At 33.9% G+C, this 22,689-nt stretch overlaps 1 protein-coding gene across 1 annotated transcript in view; it reads left to right on the top strand.

The window, feature by feature from the left end:
- The window catches only part of LOC132742166 (intermembrane lipid transfer protein VPS13C-like), a 54,655-nt gene extending 32,101 nt beyond the window's left edge, over nucleotides 1–22,554 (top strand). The window contains 8 exon segments of the mRNA XM_060730494.1: nucleotides 1,668–1,781; nucleotides 2,200–2,275; nucleotides 2,983–3,146; nucleotides 3,839–4,008; nucleotides 4,673–4,787; nucleotides 5,966–6,060; nucleotides 8,872–9,073; nucleotides 15,693–22,554. Of these exon segments, the coding sequence (XP_060586477.1) occupies nucleotides 1,668–1,781; nucleotides 2,200–2,275; nucleotides 2,983–3,146; nucleotides 3,839–4,008; nucleotides 4,673–4,787; nucleotides 5,966–6,060; nucleotides 8,872–9,073; nucleotides 15,693–15,737 (981 nt within the window). The 3' untranslated portion in view covers nucleotides 15,738–22,554.
- The last annotated feature ends 135 nt before the right edge of the window (nucleotides 22,555–22,689 follow it).

Raw genomic sequence — 22,689 nt, 5'->3', positions numbered from 1 at the left:
ACTTCTATTTTACAAGAAAAATATATGTTGAGATGAAAAGCAAGACCTTTTGATTTGAACATATTATATGATTGCATTGAAAGCTTGAACCCTCGATCCCTAGGTTTGATAGGCTTATACCATAACCACAAGGTACTTTCTGGACTAAAAACAGGCTATTTATCAAATGTATTTGCAATTAGTTGTTTTGTGTATTATATATTTTTTTTATTAGCTCACCTGTCACAAAGTGACAGGGTGAGCTTTTGTGATCGCTTTTCGTCCGTCCGTCGTCCGTAAACTTTTACTTTAAATGACATCTCCTCATAAACCATTAAGCCAATTTCATCCAAACTTCACAGGAATGTTCCTTTGGTGGTCACCTTTGAAAATTGTTCAAAGAATTTAATTCCATGCAGAACTCTGGTTGCCATGGCAACCAAAAGAAAAAACTTAAAATATCTTCTTCAAAAAAAACAAAGGAGCTAGAGCTTAGATTTTTGGCATGAAACATCTTGTGGTGAGTGTCTACCAAGTTTGTTCAAATAAAAGCCCTTGGGGTCAAAATTGGCCCGCCCCAGGGGGTCATTGATTTTCCCTATATGCATATAGTAAAAACTTAAAAAATCTTCTTTTAAAGAACCCAAAGAGCTAGAGCTAAGATATTTAGCATGAAACATCTTCTAATGGGTGTCTACCAAGTTTGTTCAAATAAAAGCCCTGGGGTCAAAATTTGCCCCGCCCCAGGGGGTCATTGATTTTCCCCATATGCATATAGTAAAAACTTAAAAATCTTCTTATAAAGAACCAAAAGAGCTAGAGCTAAAATATTTAGCATGAAACATCTTCTAATCGATGTCTACCAAGTTTGTTCAAATAAGAGCCCTGGGGTCAAAATTGGTCCGGCCCTGGGGATCATTGATTTTCCGAATTGCCTTATATGTGTACAGGATAAACTTAAAAAATCTTCTTTTAAAGAACCAAAATAGCTACAGTTCAAATATTAAGCATGAAACATTTTCTAGTGATTGTCTACAAATATTGTTCAAATAAAAGCCCTGGGGTCAAAATTGGCCTCACCCGGAGGTCATTCATTTTCCCTATATGTGTAAAACTATAGCAAAAATTGAAAAATCTTCTTTGAAAATACTCAAATAGCTAGAGTGTAAGAAGTCTTCAAAGTTTGTTCAAATAAAAGCCCTGGAGTCAAAATTGGCCCCGCCCCTGGGGACATTGATTTTCCTTATACGAGTATAGCAAAAACTTAAAAATCTTCTTTGAAAAAACCCGAATAGCTAGAGTTTAGATATTAAGCATGAAACATCTTCTAGTAAGTGTCTACAAAGATTGTTCAAATAAAAGCCCTGGGGTCAAAACTGGCCCTGGCCCCAGGTGTGTCATTGTTTTTAACTACATGTGTAAAGAAAAAACTTAAAAAAATCTTCTTTTAAAAATCCCAACGAGCTAGACCTTAGATGTTTAGCATGAAACATCTTCTAATGGTTGTCTACCAAGTTTGTTCAAATAAAAGCCCGGGGCTTTAAACTGGCCCCGCTCCGGGGGCCTATGTACAGGTGAGCGACTTCAGGGCCATCATGGCCCTCTTGTATTTGAATGTCATGTTCAACAGTTTATTGTTATTTTGTCTTGTAATTAATAAAGTGTTTTTTTTTCTTTGTTGATTTCAGGCAATAAAACAGATGTATGTGTTGGTATTGGGTCTAGATGTTCTAGGTAATCCGTTTGGTCTGTTACGTGGTATGGCAGAGGGTCTGGAAGATCTTTTCTATGAACCTTACCAGGTATGTTTGAACCTTAAATTTCATTTATTCACTCAGATGAGTCATTCTTTGATTCTATCATTTGATCTGTTTAAACTATATATATACAGATAATTTACCACATTTAATAAGCTTGACTATTTGAAGAATAGATGAGGCTTCTGTAATTGGCATTGGCTGCCATCACACCCACTGGTTAAGTTTTTGTTTGCAAGTTGGTATCTTTAAAACTGCTGAAGGGAATGGGTTGAAACTTTACACACTTGTTCTCTGTGATTATCTTAAACATGATGGACACAGGTCCCATAACTCTGAGTTTCCTTTTTACAGAGTTATGCCCCTTTTCTAACTGTCAGGCACTGAGAATAGGTAGTGAACTTGTAATTGTCTTTATTGTGTCTTGATTTGGTAATTATCAATCAATGTATATTATTTGCAGGGTGCTATACAAGGACCAGAGGAATTTGCTGAAGGTCTTGCTCTAGGAGTGAGAAGTTTGTTTGGACATGCTGTTGGTATGTATATACTTCTGTATGTAATTATATGGTTTAGTTATTGTCAGACAAAGAGCGCAGGGTGGCATTGTGTCTGTTGAATTTTCTACATTTGTTTGAAATTATGCATAAATGTATGGAGGGAACATCTGCAGTCTCTATATGCCATTGAAGCAGAAAAAGTCACTTTATGGGAGGAAACGACACTAGATGGTAGTTAAAGTCACTTTATGGCCTGTATAATGTCAGTATGGATCAAAACCTAATAAAAAAGAAAATTGCCCAACACAGGTCATCTTTATTTATGTGCAGCAACAAGAAATACCGACTCACAAGCAAATGGACAGGACCAATATTTTAACTTAACCTGAAAAATTCTTTTATATGTTATACCTTCTTGTCAATTAATTTGTTCCATTCATGTGAGGAAGCTATCCAACTAGCTAGTGGTTCTACACTTCCATTGTCCATTTCAGCTTGAACTAACACACATCAGGTCGTCCACCATGAATAAAGCAAAATATACATGTATAATAATAGACTTGTCACACGGTAATACCAAACCATATGGAATGTTTTATAATTCTTACCTCCATTGGATCCTGGAACTGAAAACAACAGAACCAAAAGGGGAAAATCTGAAACTTAAAGATTTTATATAAGTTTAAAATCTTTGTGCTTGGGTGATTTGTTTGCGACAATTATCACACTCCCTGTTTTGTTACCAGGTGGCGCTGCTGGTGCCGTATCCAGGATCACTGGTACCCTAGGTAAAGGTCTGGCGGCTCTAACACTAGATGACGAGTACCAGAAGAAACGACGAGAGGCAATGAACAAAAGACCGGCAAATGTTGGTGAAGGTTTCGCCCGAGGTGGTAAAGGTCTAGTCATGGTGAGTTTATCATTAATACATCCTTAATTTGCACAAGCATCTTCTGATTCTTTCATGTGAGAGGGCTATCTAACTAGCTTACGGAATGTCAGTGGCTGTTTTCAGGTGCCTGCGTTTGCCTGAATTTATGCTCAGATGGGAACCTGTGGTCTTCCTCCCCCAGTAATGCTGGAAAGTTGCCATATGACCTATACTGTGTTGGTGTGATGTAAAACCGAACCAAAAGGAAAGAAAAAACATCCCTAATTACTATTTTTAGCTCACCTAGCTCATAGGCAGCTACGGTATTGAAATTTGAAACAAATTTTCAATATAAGATGCTGGATTGAATTTCGATGTTAAATGATCAAGATTCTTGTTGGCTTCTTTTTATATAAAATTATCAAAATATATCATGATCATAAAGTAGATGAAGATCGCTTTTTTTGCTGATTCTTACATTTTCATTCATTATCATAAACATGTATAAATCAATTTGGAGAGCTGAATTAGAAACTTTAAAATGCATTTCAGCAGGTGAAATTTTAGCATTTTAATCATTCAAGTCCTTTGTCTGGTATAAACCGGAATACGGTAGTTTGTTTGGTGCACCAACACTTTTTTTAGTGTTACTCATTTTTCTTGGGTTTCTTTGTTGAGAGAATTTGTTGTGAATAGTTTAATATACATGTATATGTGTATTATATAATTAGGGTGTGTTTGATGGAGTCACAGGAATTGTGAGGAAGCCTATTGAAGGTGCCAAGAAAGAAGGAGTGGAGGGATTCTTTAAGGGCGTGGGTAAAGGTCTAGTCGGTGTGGTAACCAGACCTACAAGTGGTGTTATAGACTTTGCCAGTAGCTCTTTTGAAGGAATTAAGAGGTAAAGTAAATTGAAGTGCTATATTTTGCAAGTTAATATTTGTAAATCTGCGATCATAATTTAACGTGTCTATCTATAAACACATTGGTAACTGGCTTCATTGATTGGAGAATAAAACATTTTGGTTTAAATTTGGTGATGTCTTTATATATTATTAAAGTGTCATATTGATTCTCAAAGATACAAAATAACTATTCTAACTTTTAAATATGAATGACCAGTACTCAATGTATTAATTTTGTGCCCAAGCCATTACCTCAAACATTTGCTCAAGCCAATACCTTAAGGCTCGGATAAGTTCCTTAACTTCTAACCATTTACCTCTCACCACTGTAGGCTCAAGCCGCGTCAGCGACTTCGGATTCTACATTTGATACAGTTATTCAGCTAGCTTACCGAACGTCGGTGGTTCTACTCAGGCGCCCTTTTGTGCCTGAGGTCTTCCTCCACCAGTAAAGCTTGAAAGTCACCTTATGACCTATATTGTGTTTGTGCAGCGTTAAACTCAACCAACCAAGCCTAAACATGAAAGACTATTTTGTGGTTATGAAGTTCAACTGTAAAGGTAGTAAATATTTAGGAACAAAGTTAAATTTGTTGAACATGTTAATCAAAATGTATCATACAAACTACATGTGTTTATAAGATATTGTTAATATTTCAGGATAGCAGAAAATGTTGGTGAAATTCATCGTTTACGGCCACCTCGAAGGTTCCACAAAGACAAGGTCATCCGACCGTACAATGAAGCAGAGGCTGCGGGCTATGCAATACTATTGGTATGTCCCAGTTATTTCAATCTATTTTTAGCCAATAAAATCGTCCAAGGGTCCTTGAAATTTAGCGTGTTTTGTTGATGTTCATGTAGTATTCAAGTTAAGCAAGAGTGGTCTTCATCTTATCTGCAACAAGAACAATTGCCTTAAACATTTGATCAGTATTAGCTTGAAAGATGGTGGCCGTTAGTTCAAATACCACATGGAGACATATATTTTCAAATGCATAATGTTCTGAATCTGAGATTTATAGCAATAGGAAAATAATAAATACGACAAGATTGTTGAAGACAGATTTCTGTTACATGTATTTATAAGCTGTATGAAATTGTTAGTTTACACAGAATTTATTTTAGTTTGATTGTGTAAGAAGCTATAAGCTTATAGACACACTCTTGAATCTGTTCCTGGAACCAATCAGTACTGAGTAATGTGTGTAAAGTTTCTCGATGAAGGAAAGAAACGGCTCGGCCCTGATGGGTTTTGAACCCACTCTGTTAAAGATCCTTAGATTACTAGTCTGACATATTAACCACTTGGCTACATGAAATTTTTCAAGACAGATGATTATATTTGTATTTGTTTATGATTGTATTATGTCCACAAATTTGTTTCCTACATTTGTATGTTTTCTACATTTGTATGTTTCTTCTGTATGTTTCATTTGTATATTTCCTACATTTGTATGGTTTCTTCACTTGTATGCACTTTTTTACATTTGTGTGTTTCCTTCCTCCATTTGTATGTTTCTTACATTACCATGTTTCTTTCCTTTATTTGATATTTCCTACATTTGTATGTTTCCCTACATTTGTATGTTTCCTTTCTTCATTTGTGTGTTTCCTACATTTGTATGTATCCTTCCTTCATCTGTGTCCTGCATTTGTATGTTTCCCTCCGGCATTGATATGTTTCCTTCATTTGTATGATCTCTACATTTGCTGTTTCCTACATTTGTATGTTTCTTCAAATTTGTATGTTTCCTATATTTGTATGTTTCCTTCCTGCATTGGTACATTTCCTTCATTTGTATGTTTCCTATACATGTCTTTGTATGTTTCCTACACTTCTATGGTTTTCTACATTTGTATATTTTTCTACAGTTGTATGTTTTTGTATATTTTTCTACATTTGTATATTTTTCTACATTTGTATGTTTACTATGTTTTGTATGTTTACAGGAGACAGAGAAAGGGAAGTTTTACAAGACAGATGATTATGTAGCTCATGCTGTAGTAACTAAAGACCAGAAAAATGTCTTCCTAGTGACTAACAAGTATGTTTATAACTGTTTTTTGTAACACTAGTGTGAACAGAAATGTATTGCTTGACTGAGCTTCGAACCTTTAAGTCTAGAAATACCTTGCCACAGTTCTTTTCAGCTGCGCGCACATTTTATATCCTTAGGAAATTTAAAGGTTCTATTATGTGACAGTGACATTTTCACCCTTAACTTACTGAATTCATTACGTGGACAACCATTAACAATATAGGGCCTCATGCACCAAAAGGCTAGCCTGACTCTATAATGGTTATATAAGCTACTCACTCAGTTTCAGCATAGTTATGGTCAATGTTAAAAAAACATGTTTTAATTGATTTAACTTAATGCCAAATTGTATATATCAGTATCATGAATACACTTTGGATTCGATTAAAGGCTGTCTGTGGTTGATATAAACTTGTCTGTTTTGAAGAAGATGAGCTATAATGATTGTTGTGGCGTCGTCATCATTGGCATCATGCAAAAACTTTAATGTAGCCAATTAATCCAACATTTTAAAAGTTCTAATCATGAAACTTGGAATACTTGCTTATCATGACAAGGTTCTATTGTTAGACAAGGGGCATAATTCTGAAAGCAATATCTTTTGAGAAGTGCCCGGTTTTTAACTAAGAAGTTTTAGTACTGCATGAGGTGCTCTTGTTTTCAATTTGCCTGATGTTTAGTTTCAGTAATATAATTATTGAGAACTTTTGGGCTGTTACTGTCATTTTTCAATAATTGAATTGAAATATTATTTTCTGATAAATCAGCCTTTTATTAGCTCACCAGAGCCGAAGGCTCAGGGTGAGCTATTAGTATCAAAGGGGGATGCTCCGGCTTCCGTCGTCATGCGTCAACAATCGTCCTCTTCTCCGAAACTACTGGACAGATTTACTTCAAATTTGGTTTAAAGCATCCTTGTGACAGTCACACTTGAATTTGCTCATGTCATTCCAATTGGCCCCTTTTAGGGGTCAGCAGAGCTAAAAATAGAAAAACCTTAAAACATCTTCGTCTACAGAACTAATGGTTGGATGATCACCAAACTTTGTCTGTAGCATTCTTGGGTAGTCTTTTATCAAGTTTGCTCATATTAATTTGATTGGCCCCTTTTAGGGGTCTCTAGGGCTAAAAATAGAAAAACCTTTAAACATCTTCTTCTACAGAACTAATGGATGGATGATCACCAAACTTTGTCTATAGCATTCTTGGGTAGTCTTTTATCAAGTTTGCTCATATAAATTTGATTGGCCCCTTTTTAGGGGCCGCAAAAGCTAAAAATAGAAAAACCTTTAAATGTCCATTTCTACAGAACTAATTGATGGATGATCACCAAACTTTGTCTGAAGCATTCTTAGGTAGTCTTTTATCAAGTTTGTTAATATTATTTTGATTGGCCCCTTTTAGGGGTCTCTAGGGCTAAAAATAGAAAAACCTTTAAACATCTTCTTCTACAGAACTAATTGATGGATGATCACCAAACTTTGTCTGTAGCATTCTTGGGCTGTGTTTTATCAAGTTTGCTCATATTAATTTGATTGGCCCCTTTTAGGGGCCGCTAAAGCTAAAAATAGAAATACCGTTATAAGTCTATTTCTAGAGAACTAATTGATGGATGATCACCAAACTTTGTTTGTAGCATTCTTGGGTAGTCTTTAATCAAGTTTGCTAATATTTTTTTGATTGGCCCCTTTTAGGGGTCTCTAGGGCTAAAAATAGAAAAACCTTTAAACATCTTCTCCTACAGAACTAATTGATGGATGATCTCCAAACTTTGTCAGTAGCATTCTCAGGTAGTGTTTTATCAAGTTTGCTCATATTAATTTGATTGGCCCCTTTAAGGGGCTGCAAAAGCTAAAAATAGAAATACCTTTAAATGTCTATTTCTACAGAACTAATTGATGGATGATCACCAAACTTTGTCTGAAGCATTCTTAGGTAGTCTTTTATCAAGTTTGCTTATATTATTTTGATTGGCCACTTTTAGGGGCCGCAAAAGCTAAAAATAGAAATACCTTTAAATGTCTATTTCTACAGAACTAATTGATGGAAGATCACCAAACTTTGTCTGTAGCATTCTTGGATAGTCTTTAATCAAGTTTGCTCATATTCATTTGATTAGCCCCTTTTAGGGGTCTCTATAGCTAAAAATAGAAATACTGTTAAATGTCTATTTCTACAGAACTAATTGATGGATGATCACCAATCTTTGTCTGTAGCATTCTTGGGTAGTCTTTTATCAAGTTTGCTCATATTTTGATTGGCCCCTTTTAGGGGCCGCTAAAATTAAAAATTGATATTCATTTAAATGCTATTGCTACAGAACTAATTGATGGATGATCACCAAACTTTGTAGCATTCTCGGGTAGTCTTTTATCAAGTTTGCTCATATTAATTTGATTAGCCCCTTTTAGGGGCCACTAAAGCTAAAAAATAGAAAAATAGAAAAAACCTTTGAACATCATTTCCTACTGAAATTATTGATACATGATCACCAAACTTTGTAGCATTCTTAAGTAGTCTTTTATCAAATTTGCTCATATTAATTTGATTAGCTCCGTTGAAGCTAAAGCTTAAATACCCCAGGTCATGGCATTTCTTCAAATTATTGTTAAAACAAGCATTCTATGCTCAAATTTAATATTACAATATATTGACATTCCAACACTGGAAAGCAGTTCTTTCTGGTGAACGACTTAGGGCCATCATGGCCCTCTTGTTTTATATAGATATACAACTACATTGTGCATACAAACATGCTTTAGTCATGTATGTACATGATACTTGTACGATACATATTTTTCCTGTTTTTCTATAAAGGAGAGTAATTTTTGCAAGTCGTGGTGAAATCTTTGGACAATGGAATTGTGAATTTACGTATGTTTGGGCAGAGTTGAAAGAGAAACCTAAGGCAAACAACAAGGGTTTTGAGCTTGTCTTGAAGGAGAAAGAGAAGAAGTTTTTATTCGGAGGGTCAAGCACTAAGAAAGAGATTCATATAACTGATAAGAAAACTGTTGAAGTAAGTACAGAGTTGTTCTTCTTGAACTGTTTAAGTAAGTGCAGGGTTGTCTATCTTGAATTGTTGAAGTTAGTGCAGAGTTGTCCTTCTTGAACTGTTGGAGTAAGTACAGAGTTGTCCTTTTTCAACCATTGAAGTAAGTACATAGTTGTCATCCTTGAATTGTTGAAGTAAGTCCAGAGTTATCCTTCTTTAACCGTTGAATGAAATACAGAGTTATCTTGAACTGTTGGAATAAGTACAGAGTTGTTCTTCTTGAACTGTTGAAGTAAGTACAGAGTTGTTCTTCTTGAACTGTTGAAGTAAGTACAGAGTTGTCCTTCTTCAACTGTTGGAATAAGTACAGAGTTGTCCTTCTTGAACTGTTGAAGTAAGTATAGAGTTGTCCTTCCTGAACTGTTGGAGTAAGTACAGAGTTGTTCTTCTTGAACTGTTGAAGTAAGTACAGAGTTGTCCTTTCTGAACTGTTGAAGTAAGTACAGACTTGTCCTTCTTGAACTGTTGAAGTAAGTACAGAGTTGTCCTTCCTGAACTGTTGAAGTAAGTACAGAGTTGTCCTTCCTGAACTGTTGAAGTAAGTATAGAGTTGTCCTTCTTGAACTGTTGAAGTAAGTACAGAGTTGTCCTTCTTGAACTGTTGAAGTAAGTACATAGTTGTCCTTCTTCAACTGTTGAAGTAAGTACAGAGTTGTCCTTCCTGAACTGTTCAAGTAAGTACAGAGTTGTCATTTCTGAACTGTTGAAGTAAGTACAGAGTTGTCCTTCCTGAACTGTTCAAGTAAGTACAGAGTTGTCCTTTTCTGAAACTGTTGAAGTAAGTACAGAGTTGTCCTTTCTGAACTGTTTGAGTAAGTATAGAGTTGTCCTTCTTGAAACTGTTGGAGTAAGTACAGAGTTGTCCTTCTTGAACTGTTGTAGTAAGTACAGAGTTGTCCTTCCTGAACTGTTGAAGTAAGTACAGAGTTGTCCTTCTTTAACTGTTAAAGTAAGTACAGAGTTGTTCTTCTTGAAACTGTTGAAGTAAGTACAGATTGTCCTTCCTAAACTGTTGAAGTAAGTATAGAGTTGTCCTTCTTGAACTGTTGAAGTAAGTACAGAGTTGTCCTTCTTGAACTGTTGAAGTAAGTACATAGTTGTCCTTCTTCAACTGTTGAAGTAAGTACAGAGTTTGTCCTTCCCTGAACTGTTCAAGTAAGTACAGAGTTTGTCATTTCTGAACTGTTGAAGTAAAGTACCCAGAGTTGTCCTTCCTGAACTGTTCAAGTAAGTACAGAGTTGTCCTTTCTGAACTGTTGAAGTAAGTACAGAGTTGTCCTTCTTGAACTGTTGAAGTAAGTACAGAGTTGTCTTCATGAACTGTTGAAGTTAGTACAGAGTAGTTCCTTCCTGAACTGTTGAAGTAAGTACAGAGTTGTCCTTTCTGAACTGTTGGAGTAAGTATAGAGTTGTCCTTCTTGAACTGTTGGAGTAAGTACAGAGTTGTCCTTCTGAACTGTTGTAGTAAGTACAGAGTTGTCCTTCCTGAACTGTTGAAGTAAGTACAGAGTTGTCCTTCTTGAACTGTTGATGTTATTTGCAGAGTTGTCCTTCTTGAACTGTTGAAGTAAGTACAGAGTTGTCCTTTCTGAACTGTTGGAGTAAGTACAGAGTTGTCCTTCTTTAACTGTTAAAGTAAGTACAGAGTTGTTTTTTTCTTGAACCTGTTGAAGTAAGTACAGAGTTGTCCTTCTTGAACTGTTGAAGTAAGTACAGAGTTGTCCTTCTTGAACTTGTTGAGGTAAGTACAGAGTTGTCCTTCTTGAACTGTTGAAGTAAGTACAGAGTTGTCCTTCTTGAACTGTTGAAGTTATTGCAGAGTTGTCCTTCTTGAACTGTTGAAGTAAGTACAGAGTTGTCCTTTCTGAACTGTTGGAGTAAGTACAGAGTTGTCCTTCTTGAACTGTTGAAGTAAGTACAGAGTTGTCCTTCTTGAACTGTTGAAGTAAGTACAGAGTTGTCCTTCCTGAAACTGTTGAAGTAAGTACAGAGTTGTCCTTTCCTAAACTGTTGAAGTAAGTATAGAGTTGTCCTTCTTGAACTGTTGAAGTAAGTACAGAGTTGTCCTTCTTGCAACTGTTGAAGTAAGTACAGAGTTGTCCTTCTTCAACTGTTGAAGTAAGTACAGAGTTGTCCTTCATGAACTGTTGAAGTTAGTACAGAGTAGTCCTTCTGAACTGTTGAAGTAAGTACAGAGTTGTCCTTTCTGAACTGTTTGAGTAAGTATAGAGTTGTCCTTCTTGAACTGTTTTTTAGTAGTAAGTACAGAGTTTGTCCTTCTTGAACTGTTGTAGTAAGTAGAGTTGTCCTTCCTGAACTGTTGAAGTAAGTACAGAGTTGTCCTTCTTTAACTGTTAAAGTAAGTACAGAGTTGTTCTTCTTGAAACTGTTGAAGTAAGTACAGAGTTGTCCTTCCTAAACTGTTGAAGTAAGTATAGAGTTGTCCTTCTTGAACTGTTTGAAGTAAGTACAGAGTTGTCCTTCTTGAACTGTTGAAGTAAGTACATAGTTGTCCTTCTTCAACTGTTGAAGTAAGTACAGAGTTGTCCTTCCTGAACTGTTCAAGTAAGTACAGAGTTGTCATTTCTGAACTGTTGAAGTAAGTACAGAGTTGTCCTTCCTGAACTGTTCAAGTAAGTACAGAGTTGTCCTTTCTGAACTGTTGAAGTAAATACAGAGTTGTCCTTCTTGAACTGTTTGAAGTAAGTACAGAGTTGTCCTTCATGAACTGTTGAAGTTAGTACAGAGTAGTCCTTCCTGAACTGTTGAAGTAAGTACAGAGTTGTCCTTTCTGAACTGTTTGAGTAAGTATAGAGTTGTCCTTCTTGAACTGTTGGAGTAAGTACAGAGTTGTCCTTCTTGAACTGTTGTAGTAAGTTAGAGTTGTCCTTCCTGAACTGTTGAAGTAAGTACAGAGTTGTCCTTCTTGAACTGTTGAAGTTATTGCAGAGTTGTCCTTCTTGAACTGTTGAAGTAAGTACAGAGTTGTCCTTTCTGAACTGTTGGAGCAAGTACAGAGTTGTCCTTCTTTAACTGTTAAAGTAAGTACAGAGTTGTTTTTCTTGAACTGTTGAAGTAAGTACAGAGTTGTCCTTCTTGAACTGTTGAAGTAAGTACAGAGTTGTCCTTCTTGAACTGTTGAGGTAAGTACAGAGTTGTCCTTCTTGAACTGTTGAAGTAAGTACAGAGTTGTCCTTCTTGAACTGTTGAAGTTATTGCAGAGTTGTCCTTCTTGAACTGTTGAAGTAAGTACAGAGTTGTCCTTTCTGAACTGTTGGAGTAAGTACAGAGTTGTCCTTCTTTGAACTGTTGAAGTAAGTACAGAGTTGTCCTTCTTGAACTGTTGAAGTAAGTACAGAGTTGTCCTTCCTGAACTGTTGAAGTAAGTACAGAGTTGTCCTTCTTGAACTGTTCAAGTTAGTGCAGAGTTGTCCTTCTTGAACTGTTGAAGTAAGTACAGAGTTGTCCTTCTTGAACTGTTGGAGTAAGTACAGAGTTGTCCGTTTTCAACCTTTGAAGTAAGTACATAGTTGTCATCCTTGAATTGTTGAAGTAAGTCCAGAGTTATCCTTCTTTAACCGTTGAATGAAATACAGAGTTATCTTGAACTGTTGGAATAAGTACAGAGTTGTTCTTCTTGAACTGTTGAAGTAAGTACAGAGTTGTTCTTCTTGAACTGTTGAAGTAAGTACAGAGTTGTCCTTCTTGAACTGTTGAAGTAAGTACAGAGTTGTCCTTCTTCAACTGTTGGAATAAGTACAGAGTTGTCCTTCTTGAACTGTTGAAGTAAGTATAGAGTTGTTCTTCTTGAACTGTTGAAGTAAGTACAGAGTTGTCCTTTCTGAACTGTTGAAGTAAGTACAGAGTTGTCCTTCCTGAACTGTTGAAGTAAGTACAGAGTTGTCCTTTCTGAACTGTTGAAGTAAGTACAGAGTTGTCCTTCTTGAACTGTTGAAGTAAGTACAGAGTTGTCCTTCATGAACTGTTGAAGTTAGTACAGAGTAGTCCTTCCTGAACTGTTGAAGTAAGTACAGAGTTGTCCTTTCTGAACTGTTTGAGTAAGTATAGAGTTGTCCTTCTTGAACTGTTGGAGTAAGTACAGAGTTGTCCTTCTTGAACTGTTGTAGTAAGTAGAGTTGTCCTTCCTGAACTGTTGAAGTAAGTACAGAGTTGTCCTTCTTTAACTGTTAAAGTAAGTACAGAGTTGTTCTTCTTGAACTGTTGAAGTAAGTACAGAGTTGTCCTTCTTGAACTGTTGAAGTAAGTACAGAGTTGTCCTTCTTGAACTGTTGAGGTAAGTACAGAGTTGTCCTTCCCGAACTGTTGAAGTAAGTACAGAGTTGTCCTTCTTGAACTGTTGAAGTTAGTGCAGAGTTGTCCTTCTTGAACTGTTGAAGTAAGTACAGAGTTGTCCTTTCTGAACTGTTGGAGTAAGTACAGAGTTGTCCTTTTGAACTGTTGAAGTAAGTACAGAGTTGTCCTTCCTGAACTGTTGAAGTAAGTACAGAGTTGTCCTTCTTTTACTGTTGAAGTAAGTACAGAGTTGTTCTTCTTGAACTGTTGAAGTAAGTACAGAGTTGTCCTTCTTGAACTGTTGGAGTAAGTACAGAGAGTTGTCCTTCTTGAACTGTTGAAGTAAGTACAGAGTTGTCCTTCCTGAACTGTTTGAAGTAAGTACAGAGTTGTCCTTCTTGAACTGTTGAAGTTAGTGCAGAGTTGTCCTTCTTGAACTGTTGAAGTAAGTACAGAGTTGTCCTTCCTGAACTGTTGAAGTAAGTACAGAGTTGTCCTTCTTGAACTGTTGAAGTAAGTACAGAGTTGTCCTTCCTGAACTGTTGAAGTAAGTACAGAGTTGTCCTTTCTGATCTGTTGAAGTAAGTACAGAGTTGTCCATCTTGAACTGTTGAAGTAAGTACAGAGTTGTCCTTCATGAACTGTTGAAGTTAGTACAGAGTAGTCCTTCCTGAACTGTTGAAGTAAGTACAGAGTTGTCCTTTCTGAACTGTTTGAGTTAGTATAGAGTTGTCCTTCTTTAACTGTTGGAGTAAGTACAGAGTTGTCCTTCTTGAACTGTTGTAGTAAGTACAGAGTTGTCCTTCCTGAACTGTTGAAGTAAGTACAGAGTTGTCCTTCTTTAACTGTTAAAGTAAGTACAGAGTTGTTCTTCTTGAACTGTTGAAGTAAGTACAGAGTTGTCCTTCTTGAACTGTTGAAGTAAGTACAGAGTTGTCCTTCTTGAACTGTTGAGGTAAGTACAGAGTTGTCCTTCCCGAACTGTTGAAGTAAGTACAGAGTTGTCCTTCTTGATTTTTTGAAGTTAGTGCAGAGTTGTCCTTCTTGAACTGTTGAAGTAAGTACAGAGTTGTCCTTTCTGAACTGTTGGAGTAAGTACAGAGTTGTCCTTCTTGAACTGTTGAAGTAAGTACAGAGTTGTCCTTCCTGAACTGTTGAAGTAAGTACAGAGTTGTCCTTCTTGAACTGTTGAAGTAAGTACAGAGTTGTCCTTCTTGAACTGTTGAAGTAAGTACAGAGTTGTCCTTCTTGAACTGTTGGAGTAAGTACAGAGTTGTCCTTCTTGAACTGTTGAAGTAAGTACAGAGTTGTCCTTCCTGAACTGTTGAAGTAAGTACAGAGTTGTCCTTCCTGAACTGTTGAAGTTTGTGCAGAGTTGTCCTTCTTGAACTGTTGAAGTAAGTACAGAGTTGTCCTTTTTCAACCATTGAAGTAAGTGCATAGTTGTCATCCTTGAATTGTTGAAGTAAGTCCAGAGTTATCCTTCTTTAACCGTTGAAGGAAATACAGAGTTATCTTGAACTGTTGGAATAAGTACAGAGTTGTTCTTCTTGAACTGTTGATATAAGTACAAAGGTGTCCTTCTTGAACTGTTGAAGTAAGTACAGAGTTGTCCTTCTTGAATTGTTGATATAAGTACAAAGTTGTTTTTTTCTGTATTGTTGAAGTAAATACATATACAGAGTTGCATTTGAGTACAGAGATGTCTTTCACGAACTGTTGAAGTGTTTTGGGATAATTATTAAATGAGCTCCATTGAGGTCATAAAGCATAAAAATATAAAATTTAAAATTCTTACTTGTAAAAGATGCTTTTAAAGTCAAAATATGCAAAAGATGATTAAGAAATATACTTGGTTTATACAAATTTATTTTAGTTCGATTGTGTTGGAAGCTGTAAGCTTATTGAAACACTCTCGAATCCATTCCTGGAACCAACCAGTACTAAGCAATGAATGTAAAGTTTCTTGCTTAAGGAAACAACGGCTTGCCCCTGACAGGGTATGAACCCACGCGGTCAGCAATCCTTAGATTACTAGTCCGACGCGTTAACCACTCGGCCACGTCGCCACTCTACTTGAGAGGTTACTTGAAAATCAGTTTTTGTACGATTCTTAGCTCTGTCAGTGAAAAGTGTTAATAAGTTATTAGTTTAGACCTTCATCAAATTGTACACAAGTCGGGGGGGGGAGTTGGAGTCACTTCAGGTTAAAAATCTCGGTGGAATTTCTTTGGTATTGTTGTGTCATGCTACAGTTTTGAGATAATGATATTATATTATTATTTTTCAGTATATAATTGGAAAGATATCAGAAGTTTGGGACAGTGCCAATTAAATCAACTTAGTAAATTAAAAAGACAGATTCATACAACTGCTGTTTTAATTAGTTATAACTATAAATAGACAATATTATAAACAATTATTATAAAATGTTCCTTACATAATGGCAAAGATTATTTCTAGGTTTCTTTGAATTTAACAATTTTTCAGACCTAGTATATATGCATTAGTTTATGTATGTATTTTGGATGTCTGAGAAATTCTGTGCAGAAAAGGGATACTGATTATTGTTAAGATATGGTTTTATAACAAAATTATCACAATTTTTTTTTTTTATTAAATTTTGTTTAATTGTTGCAATATTATCGAAAATTTGATTTTTTTATTTGATAACCTCTAATTGTTTTCAGATATTTAACAAATTTTTAAAAGTCAAGCTCAGTAATGAAAGGTAATTTATTGTAGTAAAAATGTTGAGTGATGATAAATGTAAGGTTTTTCTCATTGCAACACAAGTGAGATAGACTATTTTTCTTACTGTAACACAAGTGAGATATACATGTTTTTCTTATTGTAACACAAGTGAGATAGACTATTTTTCTTACTGTAACACAAGTGAGATATACATGTTTTTCTCATTGCAACACAAGTGAGATAGACTAATTTTCTTACTGTAACACAAGTGAGATATACATGTTTTTCTCATTGCAACACAAGTGAGATGTACAATGTAATTCTACTACATTTGCTCACTATTTTTTGATACAGATTTCTTTTAGTCTTTAACATATGTATCCAAATTTAGATCCATTTTAGGGTGTTTATGTTTTGTAAATTATTTTTGACTTTCTTTTCTTCAACTGCTAGAAAAGTTTAATTTATAAAGGCTTTCTTTAAATGGCAAAATGTTGTTGTTGTTTTTTTAGAATTATACTGTTGTATATGGGTTTAGCTATTTTGATTTGCAATTTTGATAAGGGCTGAAATACAAGGATTCATTTAAATTTTGTAAATGAAACAGTAAAATGTAAAAGAAAAATCCTTTCTATATCTGTATTGGAGTATATAGTGAGTTTTTATTTTGTACATTATGATTAACAAGAATTTGTTATTACTGTTTTCATTCATAATAATTGCATGGACTGATTTTAAATAAAAAATAATTGAAATTCTCAATGTTATGGGCATAGCCTGAATAATAAAAAAAAAAAAAATTTTTTTATCAAAAATAAACTGATAATTTAAGTTAGTCCACCAGGTATGGCATGTATGTTCTATACGGAGTTTCAGTTCTAACACCAACAATATGTTACTGTAAATATTCTAAAGGCAAAAGAATGCAGTAAAATGATAAATGTATATTGATGGTAGGTCATGATCTTCAGTTAATCTGGCTTTAAAACATTATAATTGTAGAAGGGAGTAAATCATACAAGCTATGGTTTGTTACCCTATAAATGTACAAGGGAGTAAATAATACCAGCTGTGATCTACTGTATACAATTACTAGGGAGTGAATAGTACCAGCTAGATTTTATTACTGTGTAAATGTACTAGGGAGTAAATCATACCAGCTCTGTTTTTATACTTTATAAATGTACTAGGGAGTTAACTGTACCAGCTATTATTTGTTACTGTTTACATGTACTAGGGAGTAAATTTTACATGCTATAATTTATTAAAGTAAAGTGTAAATGTAGGTTAGCTACATGTATATCTGGTTATGTAAGTAATATTGCAGATTTTGTTAGAATGGTTCTTATTCAAATTCCTGTGTAAACACTTAGTATTTAATTTTGTATATGCTTGCATTAGTCCTCACATGGCAACAATATTTTGTTATACATGGTGCATTTATTTATAGATGTATTCTATTTAATGTTTTATTTACTTTTATCTGTATACATTTAATTCCTATATCAACTGTCTCATTATGAAGGCTTTAAGCTTTACACCATGTATAAATGTTTATGTTTTCACAACTGATAAGATGAAAAATATACATAAGATATACTGGATAAGTTGGTAGGGTATTGGTGCATTGACTGAACCTAGGGATGGTAGGTTTGAGTCATGACCATTTATTTTCATATGAGGTCGGGATTGCTGACTTACGACATTGTCATAGAAGGAAAATGGGTCATTGAACTTACATGTATGCCTTTGTGTATGCATGGCAAGCTTTAATGGTGTTTTCACTATTCCTTGTGGTAATAATGCCCTGAAAAGGTAAATATATTATACAATACCATGACATTATAGTTATTACATCAATTCTTGTCCAGACATATTTTGCTATCTTTGTTTCTTTCACTTTGTATGCGGCTGCACCGGATGTAAAAATACCCTGGTCAATACTCAACCAGATGTTTATTATGACTTGAATCGAGTGTGAATTTAAATGTGTACATTTTTGGTGTAATGAATATGTAGGGGTATATGGAAGAGTTTGCTTGAAAAATAGACCTAAAGTCTGAATCTAATATTTAAGGTTATTTTTTTATGCTACCCAAGGTTTGTTTTGGTACTTATGTTAGCACTTTCCATTCAAAAGACTTAATTTTAATGCTATTTTGTGTTAATTGGGTCAAGGTCATTGATGCTAAAAATAGATTTTTCTAATTGTTTTTTGTTTTTTTGCTTTATGAATGGGACATTGGGTGGCATTCATAGGTGTTTGCCAATATTTTTGTTTTTCTTACTGATTTACTTGTTTGCTTATCATATTATATTAGTACTTTAGATGAACTTAAGATTGTTCTGAAACCAATTCTTTATTATTAGGGTTTTTTGTTGCTTTTGTTGCATTCTTGTAAAGATAGACTTGTCTTGCCAATGCTAGTGTTAGGAAATGTCTTTATTCAATGATCTACATGTAAAGTGCCATTTCTATTTATTTACTTTTTCTTGTCCATGACTATCCTTGTTTGTTTATGGGCAAAACAAAAAATATTGCTTTATATAGTTTTGTAGCAAATAAAATGTTGTTTTTTTAATGAAATTGTGAAATTGGTGTTTATTTAATAAGTTAAGTTAGTGTTGTTTTTAAACTTTATCACACAAAAAGATAATACCTTTGTAGATAAGATAAAAAATTGTTGTTTTATAATTTCTTGTTGTAATTGTTGAGGAAAAACATTACACTTGTTGTGTTTATTGGGGTTTTGGATTAGTTAAAAAATATATATAAACTAAATGTTGTAAAATTAGTGATAACCCAGTGGTCAAGGTACAAATTAGTGATAACCTAGTGGTCAAGGTATTGTTGGTACCTCTGAACCCAGGAATTATGGGTTCAAGCCCTACCGGGGTCACAACAGTGTTCCCTCATATGAGATCAGTACTGGTAAGTTCCAGGAAACAAGACTTGAGAGTGGTTCAAATAGATTTCAAGTTCACATCACACTTGAGCTAAAATCATTGCATATAATTATGTTTGAAATTAAATGTTGTTATAGTGTTAAAATAAAACTTGCCAGATTAATTATTTAACAAAAATATAGATAATTTATCAGGGTTTGATATTGTCCGAACATGTGTTTTGCTTGTCAGAAATGCTAGATCTGTTTGAGTGCGAAAGAATTTAGAAATTTATACTTTGTAGTGAGCTTGAATGAGCAATGAAATGGGTTTTTCTTTGGTTATATACATGATTGCGTGTTAGGTGCAGTATATGACTAATTGAAATTTCTTGGCTTAATGTTTATAATAGTATTTGTAGAAATGTTAGTTGTATAATTATGTTGATAGTTTAAATCATGTACAGATTATATGTATAGATAAGTTCTGTATCAAATAGTTAGGCATAATAATTTGAAGGTCCTTTTGTCTATAATTTGTCCCAAAAAAATGATGTTCAATTATGTTGTTTTTTTTAATGGGTATTATTAAACGCCCTATCAACAGTGTGCATATCTTTTTTGTTTTCAGTTGAAAAAATTTAATGAATGAAATCTTATTTTTGAATACTAGTGTGTCAATGAAATAAAAGTTGTGGGTTTTGATTAGTATTTTGCTGGGATTATTTAATGCAGAGTTGTAACCCTTTTATTATTTTTACATACAGTTGCACCTGTGCTTATGTCCACTTTTGGAGCAAAGACCTGACATAGAAACACCTGTCCCTTTAGACCCCCAACTTTTTATTTACTGTGTATAATGGTGGAGTAAAATTACACATTTACTTTGAGAGGCTATATGTTAAGACGGACAACTCTTACAATTTTTCCCTGGGTGTGGTATGGCCTTGTTATACAGGATAGACTGTATATGGAACACACTTAGTAGATGTTGTCAAGTTTCTCCATTTATAACTAATTATTAGTGTAGAAGAACTGGAGTATGTTTGTGGATAGACAACTCTTTAAATTATGCCCCCAGACTAGTTTTTTTCATATGCAGGCTTAAATGTGTGTTGCATATGTGTAGAACACATGATTGGGTACCGTAGTTGTGTTTAAATTTTGTGACATGTTGAGTTAATTCATGCAGCAATACTCATATCATTGGTGTTGTACTTTGTGTATGTTGTGTTGTATTTCCTAGTTATTTCTGAGTAAATTTCCTAGTTATTTCTGAGTAAATTTCCTAGTTATTTCTGAGTAAATTTCCTAGTTATTTCTGAGTAAATTTCCTAGTTATTTCTGAGTAAATTTCCTAGTTATTTCTGAGTAAATTTCCTAGTTATTTCTGAGTAATTTCCAAGTTATTTCTGATTAAATTTCCAAGTTATTTCTGATTAAATTTTCTAGTTAATTCAGAGTTAATTTCCTAGTTATTAAATATTTTTGAGTAAAATTTCCTCGTTATTTCTGAGAAGTACTGATAATATTGTCACCTTAGTGCAGTAATGGGGTAACTTCCATGAAATTACATAAGAAGTTAACCCATTACTGCACTAAGGTGACAAATATATACATGTATATACTCTGCTACATTGACTGCATGTATTTCATCTTGGACTGAAAATGTTATCGTTAGTCCCAATTTCATAGACAAAAGTATGACCCAACATAAAAAGAAATCCATATTGAAAATGAATGTAAATTTGGTATTCCAGATTGAGTGTAAAGTAATGGGAAAATAATTTTAGTTTTTATTACTTAATGGTTTCATTTGTGGTGAAGTCATTTGAAGAAGTAGATTAAAGTGATCATTTTGAAAGTACAATTATCTAAGACTTGTATTAAGTTTTCCTGAACCATATTTGGCAGTCTTCAGTGGAACACTGTCATTTTTTGCCATGTTTGGCAACCTTTGAGGATACCCTGTCCATAATTTTTAAAGAACATCTGTATAGCTTTTATTTCTTCTGTGATTTTTTGTTGACGTTCTTTTTCTAATTCCTTGTACATGTTGTGTAAGGACACATTTGACAGCTTTGTCTTTGTTTAAATTTTCTTTACAATGCCACTCATTGCTCAAATTTCTAAAAATGTCTTGTATATTTAGATACCTTTCTTATGTACATTTTTGTATACAATGTGAGGCAAAGTCCAGATGTTCAAATTTTCAAATATTTCAAAAAATAATATTGGATACTAAGTGCAAATAGAAAACTTTTGAGCAAGAATTATTTTATAGAGTTACTACATAAAGAATATATGGTTATATAATTAAAAAAATTGTTATCTATCTTGAAGGGTAATGAAAATAATCTGTTTAGTACATGTATTTATAAGTAGATATGTATTGTATAAGTGTAATTGCTTAATATATTTAATTAACTAAGTTCTTATAAGCTTCTTTATATATTGTCCTTAATTGATAATTAATTACCTCCCTTGTTGTACAGAGTTACTACCCCTGTTATAATTAATCATTTTTCATGATTTTTATAATTTTTTCGTTATAAACCCTGAAATTAGAGGGAAGAACAATGAGTCAATGTTTTGATAATTTGAATAATTTAAAACATTATTACAATAATAAAAAAAATTCTTGTGAAATTTCAATAAATCTATGATGCATGTAAAGCTATGATATATATAACAACAAATGTGACTTTATTTTCAAGTTACAAATACAAAAATGTGTGCACTATATCTCGGCATAAAACCAGAACACTAACAAAATATAATAGAAATGTTGCTCTAATGTGAAGCAAGGGGTTTACTAGCTGCAATAAGTTAACATTTCTTATGTCTGTGAGCCTTACACTCAGTATGATTGAGTAGGTGACAACACGTGTATTGGCACTGTGTATTCCTTACTAGCTTTTACCGCATAGAACACATATTGTTTAAAAAGCATATGTGTAAATACAAGTCCATGTATATATCTGATCCATTCTTTGCAGCTTCCAGAGTAGATAAAACATTAAAATAATATTTGCATCATTTGCCAATCATTTTATCAAATTAATAATCACCAAATTTAAAGCTTTTAGAAGAACTATGCAAATATATATCGACTACATATTTCCTGCTATACCGTCTTGCCTTGGTATAATGAACTGCTTTTTTGTGTTTTTCAACTTTTTATTGTTATTTTCTATTGTCTATTTGGTATTTTGTTTGGCCCATTGTGTTTTTCTAGGCTTCGATCTTAATTCATGTGGAATGGTGAAGTGTATGGTACAAAAAGTACTGAAAATTTCTCGACGCAGAGCAGAGTGGGAGATATTTACACCATTTTCTAGCATATTTTCCTGCTTTTGTATTGTGTGTACATACACCTTTGCTAATGAACAGGTCGAAAATGAAAAAACAATGATGGCCGTAACAAAATGCTAAAATTGTCTATACATGTTTTTTCATGTATAGAATTTCTTATTTTATAGTACTATAGATTTATTTTTATTTTATTTTCTAAGTATTGGTTATGTTTACTTTTGTTAAGCTTCAGTGTATAAATAAATATAATGCATTTTATGAACTTGTTACGTTCTTATTCAACTTCATTCTTGATATATTCCAAGATAATGCTGAAAGATTGCAAATGACTTGATAATTCAAAGGGAAGTAACTTGTTTGTTCAGTACTCAATTACGTTCAGGACAAGTGACA

The sequence above is a fragment of the Ruditapes philippinarum genome, unplaced genomic scaffold (genome assembly GCF_026571515.1).
Source record: "Ruditapes philippinarum isolate M1 unplaced genomic scaffold, ASM2657151v2 ctg1133_1_1_1_1, whole genome shotgun sequence".
NCBI classification, from domain to species: Eukaryota; Metazoa; Mollusca; class Bivalvia; order Venerida; family Veneridae; genus Ruditapes; species Ruditapes philippinarum.
Note: the sequence above shows the minus strand (reverse complement) of the source record. Positions and strands in the feature narration are given on the sequence as shown.